The following is a 6,891-nucleotide window of genomic DNA, read 5'->3' as shown; positions in this document are numbered from 1 at the left end:
TAACTACTAACACACCACAAAAACTGTATTTTTTGAATCGGATATTTAAAATGTTTCACATAAAGTTATTAAAACTTGAATCAAATATTTAGAAGTGGATGACTTAATTTGTACATCTTACTTTTTAGCGGTAAAAATGTTCCTCATGTGAGACCAAGGTGTATGGTGGGCTTGTTCTGTAATTAGTGGAAGCAGGAGCTCCCAGCCCGTCTTGTAACACAAAGAACCCTGAATATCAATCGGCATGTCAGTGTTTTTCAAACTACATCACACACATTTCCTCTGCTTCCTCTAGCTGCATATCTAAAATGGCCTGAAGGTCAGAGCCAGACATATATATCCTGGTCATTGAATGTGCTGACCATGACTGATACATCTGAGTTTACTTCTTTCACTAAAATTATGAACAAAAAACAACACCAAAATTCAATGGCAATCACTATAACAACCCTAGGAGAAAAAAGAGGAGAAATAAGTTCAAAAGTGGTCAAACACAACAATCAGCTCAGATTTCACTTTCACTAACAGGTCACTTTTGGAGTCACATATTTTAATTGTTGTGTAAAGGTTGTTAACAGACAGAACGGATGTCTATGAGAGTAACTTCCAGACAATATGTAAAATGATAGTGATCTCAAACAACCATAAAATCATTAGGCTATTGACAGCCAGAGAAATTCCACATGCTAAGTGACGCATTACAAAGAAATATTAGAGGTGTGAGATGCGAAATACACTTGATTTTGTAATTGAATTAGACAAACCTCGCTGCTTGTAGGGCTGCACCGGTCACCATCCCAATACAAAGCAAATGCCAGGTTACCACAAGTGCATTTATCAGCCACAGTGATTTATTGAGTGCTTTAATAATACAAGTGTACATCAACTGATCCACAGTCAAAAGTGGCAGGTCCCTAAGAAATTTACAAGCACTTTAAGTAAATCAAAATACTTATTTTGTTCAATCCAACAGTCTTCTGTGTGGGGGACAGAAGGCTAGTGATAAACAGAGTCTCAGTAATGCACAGTGATTCTGATTGAAGCTTTTGTACAAAAACTTGTTCCCAGTAGCATGCACCCACCAATAAAGACTTTAGTACAAAAAATTAACCCTAAGCACTACATTTAAGTAGAAACGAGATATAATTCTGAATTCGTGTTTTCCCAAAGATCACATAAAAGAAAAAAAAAATCAAAATAAAACGAACAACAACAAAAAACGAAAGCACACTGTAATACAAAACTTTGTAAGAAAGCTCTTACTATTACAGATCCAACATTGTTTGCACCGAAAACAAAAGTTCCCATCCACATTGAGGTGGGGGGGAAAAAACCCAATCGTTCAAGTTAATAGAAATTAAAAAGGGAATAAAAAGGGGGGCGGGGGTGGGAGAGAAGGGAAAGCAAAGGAAAAGAAGGAAGAGGAAGAGGGAAGGATGACATACCAGCACAAACGGTTCGAAATTTAATAAAAATAAGAAAATAAGAACTGAGGTCCGGAGGGGTGGGCAGGGCTATCGATGCACTTGGTGAATGTGCTTGCACAGGTCCGGCGGGGGCGGCAGGCGGCAGGCCCCTATGTGGCATACCGCTTGGTCCACTGTCTGGCCATTCGGTCGTGCTCCGCTCTGTTGGTCATGTACTGCGTGGCAATGCTGCCCACCAGAGGGTCAGCTGGAAAGGAAGCAGAGTCAGGGGTCAGTAAATACCAGCGCCTCTTCCACTTTCGAAGTCAGGGAAGAGGAGGAATGTCTGGAAGGCTGGGCTCTGTGGGCTGGGGGTGGGATGTGGCTGTGTTTGTGGTCGGAGTGAGTGGGGAAGAGGTGAGAAGCTGCTCTAACTTGGAAAAACGTCATTTTAACAACGACCTGCAAATGACCTGCTCCTGACGGACCACATTTCACACCAGCTACCAGTGCTTTTACTGATACCTCTCATCGAATTTCTTGACAAGTCTTATTCTCTCTCCCTGTCCCCAACCACACACTTCTCACCCGCCTCCCCTTGATTTCAGGTAGGTATTTCACTGAGAAAATGCAGGCGGGCTGGGGGAGGGAACTTCAGGGTTCTTGATGATATCTCTTGGGAGGAGGCTCCGACAGCCTGGCCAGGTCCTTCCCCGAGGGCGGCAGCACTCACGCCTCTGGCGATGTGCACTGAGGGCGCCTCGGCCATTACTGAGACCCAGTGTCACAGGGGGAGACAGTCTGCCTCTTCCTCCAAATTTGGGAATATCAAAATCTGCACAGCTCTTTATTACAAAAATACTCATAAATGTTACTAATAGCTAGCACCCAGTGATGTGCCATTTCTAAAACTTTAAAATCTTAGCTAAAAAGTCTGAGGGAGTTGACGCATGAGGAAAGCGAAGCTGAGGAAAGCGAAGCGTGAGGGGGATAAGTCACTTGCCCCAGACTGAGCAAGGGGCGGGGCGAGGCTCTGAAGCGCAGTCCGCGCTCCTGACTACAGGCTTCTTGGGAGAGTGTTCTCTACCCAGACAGGCTCAGTTTAATGGGAAAATTATTAAAGCAACTAAAAAAAAAATAATAATTAGATTTCTGGAGATCTCATTCTCTAACGTCACTGTTTCCTGATGAGAATTTGGGTGTAGCAGAGCAAATGGATAAGAAGGAATCAAAGGAGAAAAGGAGAAAAATTAGCAGGAGTTAATATTAAATGTGAAAATAAAGGTAAAGAATATGTAAATGTGCCTGTCATCTAATACCACCTGTAACTTGGGGAGAGTCTGAGACTCTAACCTAGTAAGATATTCATAGTTGCACCTTCTCACTATTAAAGGTATAAGTGAAACGCCACCTTTTAATGATCTGCTGAGGCTAATAAAAAAAGCCTTTCAAAACCCTCCCAATAAGACCTTAAGTTTTAACAAGGCTGTTTAAGTTTTCTTGGATTTGTGCTAAGCTTGTTATAATTATTCTAGGGAGTGGTCACTTTCTTCATCTACTTATATCACTAACAATTACTAGACTAACACTGTACGGGTTTGTTTAGAACTTTTGCCTCCCTGCCAACTCTTTATGATTCTTTTCCTTCAGTTGCTCAAATGCTGAGACTGAAACTCTATTACTTAAACCAGTCCAGCAGAGTTCAAGATTTAAACCAACAATACTAAATGTAGACACAAAATACCTGGGAATCGACCAAGATACATTTAAAAAATGTGATCTTTCCGTTGAGACTAAGTAAGTACCTTAGAGTCTAAAAAGGGCCAAAGAGAAGTTTGAGTCACATTTCTCTATCCTTGAAAAAAATCATCTTGTTCCAATTTCTGCCAGTCTAGAATACGAAGTCTTAGAGTGAAATCTGGGCATCCTCAATAGCCTAAGTCTATATCACTAAAGACAGGTGTTTAATTAAACAGACTCCGTATTAGTGAAACGTACTAAAGGTCCATCTGTACTTTCTCACTTAACTGACTGAAGTAAAGGACAGGTTTAACGTCAGAAGAATGACCTGTAATGTTAATGTTCTATCTCAAACCGCATCCTTACACAGTATGGGTGTACTGGGAACAGGACAGGTCTACTGTTTCAGCTCAGAGATAGAAGGAGAAAGATGAAAGATAGGGAACAGGAATCTGTGGAGTGGGGAAAGGTGTTATATCAAATGTTAATATTGTTTCAGTAGAAATGGAAGGGGAGAAAAACCCGCAAAAGCTAAGTAGAGTGCTGATAAAATTAACATGCATTGTGCAAAGATATTTCGTATGCATATATAAACAGTAAATTTCTTTCAGAGTTCCTTTTGCCTTTTCAAGTTTGATTTTAAAAAGGGAAATATTTTTTCATCTGTAAAATTATACATGCTAACTATAAAAACAATAATTAATCATCTTAAAAACCACCTTAGACAATACATAAGCCAGAAAATTGTAAGTGAAGACCATCTGTTAAGTCACTCAGAAAGAAATACTGTTAACATTTTGACTTCTAACTTCTAGACTTCTTTCCTAAACAGATTATTAAAAAAAAGATTAATTTATAGTCTGCTTTGTAAGATCACTATATCGTGAATAACTTTTTATATCAATAATTACAGACTTAATCATTTTGAATATTCATCTGAATTAATAACCAATTTCCTATTTAGAGTTATTTAGGTTCTTTCCAATATTTTTGTTTTATAAACAGTGCTGTGAAGAATACCACTGTGCAGGAGTCTTTGCAAATTAATGCAAATCTTAAAGTCTGTTTAAAGACTAAAGAAATAAAAGTATGAAGTGAAGAAATTTTAAAACCATGTTATTGACTAAATAGCTCTTCATGCTAAAATGTTTGGCTGAATAAAGTTATGACGCAAATAACTGTATCAAAACTATGCCACATATGCATAGCCAATGGTTACCACAGTGAATTTAATGGAGTAAGACATCATTTTTGTAGTGTACTTATAATTAGGACTATAAGTAAGGTGGAATCTTATTATATGTGATTTCATATTTCATAGTTAGATATAGTATACAAAACGACAATCTCTAAACATAAATTACTCAACCTTATTTATAACAATTACTTTCTAAAAAAGGAGGAACATTTTCCCATCATTTTGAGTTTCTAGATTGTTACTACTTTCCCACAGTCTTTGAGAGTATTATCTGTCCTTCCTTCTCTTCAGTAAAGAAAAAGCACTACGTTCATCAGCGGAAATTGATACCTAAGTCTCCTATAATTTCCACATTTGTGCAGCAATTATTTGAATTTTTGAAAAGAGGAGCATGTTCATACTTTGCTCCTCTTACAACAAGGCTAGATGATTACAAGCACTTAATTCTCCCGAATAACAATGCGGCATGTATTAGAGGTTCCCTGAGGCATAGAGACAGGATTTACAGTGTGGTCAATGGAAAATCACGGGGGTGGAAGTTGGTATATAATGCCCTTCACTGACTGGACCTCTAGACCACATCACATCATCTGTTTAATAAGAATCATGTCATTTTTGTTGACATAATACTAGCTATGAAAGACCAGCCAGAAAGCGTTAAGACCGAAAGATCATTGATGGGCAACAGGCCTTCTTCCCTCATCTCTACTTCCTCGTCTCACCTCTGCCTCCCAACACAGTTCCAGGCACAAAGAGGTGAATAACAGTCAGGATTATTTGCAAGTGAATGAAAGGTGATCTCAAGCTGAGTATTCTGCCCCATCTCCCTTTTTTTTTTTTTTTTTTGAGTTCTAGAAGAGAAAGGCTCAGGAAACTTATGCAACTCTATCTCAAGCCTTGTCTCTCTTGGATGGGGTTATACTGGGTCCCCTGGAGGCCAAAAGGGCTTATAGCTAACCCAGAAAAAGACAGGGATCAAGACTAAAGAGGATAAGAACCGGCTGAATGGTAAGATGGAAGCTGAGGAAAGACAGGCTGCTGAACTGCTGACTGATTCTATTTGCGAAGCCAAAGAAAATCCTATCTTGGTTGGTAGGTGGTATGGGAGAAATTACATGGAGAAACATTTTTTGATTCCCTTAAGAAAACATATGTTCTTTAAGAAACAGAAACAAAAACAGTACAGCATAATGGAAAATGGCATGGGCTCTGGAGCCAAACTGTCTGGATCTGTATCTCAGTTCTATCAGTAACTGAATTACCTTGGGCAAATTTCTTACCTTCTCTGTGCCTCAGTTTCCTCAACTGTAAAATGGAGACAATAACAGTACCTACTTCATAGGCTGCTATAAAAATTAAATAAATTAATTCTTGTAAAGCACATAAAAAAATTTCTGCTATTGTCTTCAAATTGAAGTCTGACAAATAAGTACTAATGTACATCTTTTAAAAATATAAATCTGTCTTCTTGAAAGCATTTCTCTTTAGATAAAATCCAAAGTCCTTAGCATGGCTCCCAAGACCTTCTGTGATCTAGACCTAATCTTTCTGGCCTCCTCTACCCATGCTTTAATCAGAATAAATGGTCTGCGGCTTCTTCAGTAAGCTCTCCTCTTTCATGGCTCTGTACCTTTGCTTCTGCTATTTTCCTCTGATTTATTTCATCCCAATATCCATTTCATCTCAAGGTAATCACTGTTAATGATTTAATGCTCATCTTTCCATACTTACTTCTTTATATATAAATAAAGTGGGAATCACATGACAGACATTCTGCAACTTAATTTTCCTCTGTAACAACATACTGCAGTTGTGTTTCTAAGATAGTACAAACAGATCTAGCTCATTATTTTTAATAATCACAAGGCCATTCTTTTGCATAGTTATTTAGCATTTAGTTTTACATTTCCCTACTGATGCACAATTAGATTCGATTTTTTTTTTTTTTTTTTCAATTAGAACTGGTGTTACAGTTTCACATAAGTCTTTGAGCACATGTTTGAGAACTACTTCCAGAGGGTAGATTCCTCTAAGTGTCAGTGCTGGATCAGAGAGCACACATTTTAAACTTCTGGTAAATATTGCCAAACTGCCCTTCAATAAAAGGATGTACAATTTACCCTGTTTTAAGGCACCAACACTGCATTACCAATCTTTAATTTTTTTTTTGTCAAGCTAATAAAAAAACCGTCATTGTTGTAACTACACTTAACTTGATGTTAACTGAGGTTTAGCGTTTTCTCATGTTCGTTTACGATTTGTATTTCTTCATCTGTGATTTGTTCATGTCTTCTGTTCATTTTTTCTTACTAATATGAAAGAGCACTTTATATATTATAAACACTAAACGTGAACTGAAGTTCAGCTTTAGCCCCGGTATTCAGCCACATTCTGCATTAGTCTTTGGGAGACTGAATGGACAAACGCCTCCTTCCAGCTTTACTGAACTTGTGGAGATCAAAGATCATCCAGAGTCCCATCATATTTAAAAGCTTAACACCATCACTTAGATTTATTGCTAATATCTGAATACTGGTTTTAAAAATA

General features: G+C 38.0%; 1 protein-coding gene across 2 annotated transcripts in view; it reads right to left on the bottom strand.

Moving 5' to 3' along the window:
- Nucleotides 1-366: 366 nt before the first annotated feature.
- The window catches only part of UBE2E2 (ubiquitin conjugating enzyme E2 E2), a 286,680-nt gene continuing 280,155 nt past the window's right edge, over nucleotides 367-6,891 (bottom strand). For both annotated transcript variants that reach the window (XM_036218989.1, XM_036218990.1), the window contains exon 6: nucleotides 367-1,674. In XM_036218989.1, the coding sequence (XP_036074882.1) occupies nucleotides 1,577-1,674 (98 nt within the window). In that variant the 3' untranslated portion in view covers nucleotides 367-1,576. The remainder of the gene's footprint in view (nucleotides 1,675-6,891) is intronic.

Source organism: Rousettus aegyptiacus, unplaced genomic scaffold (assembly GCF_014176215.1).
Source record: "Rousettus aegyptiacus isolate mRouAeg1 unplaced genomic scaffold, mRouAeg1.p scaffold_m13_p_4, whole genome shotgun sequence".
Lineage (NCBI taxonomy): Eukaryota > Metazoa > Chordata > Mammalia > Chiroptera > Pteropodidae > Rousettus > Rousettus aegyptiacus.
This window is presented reverse-complemented; position numbering and strand designations above follow the sequence as displayed.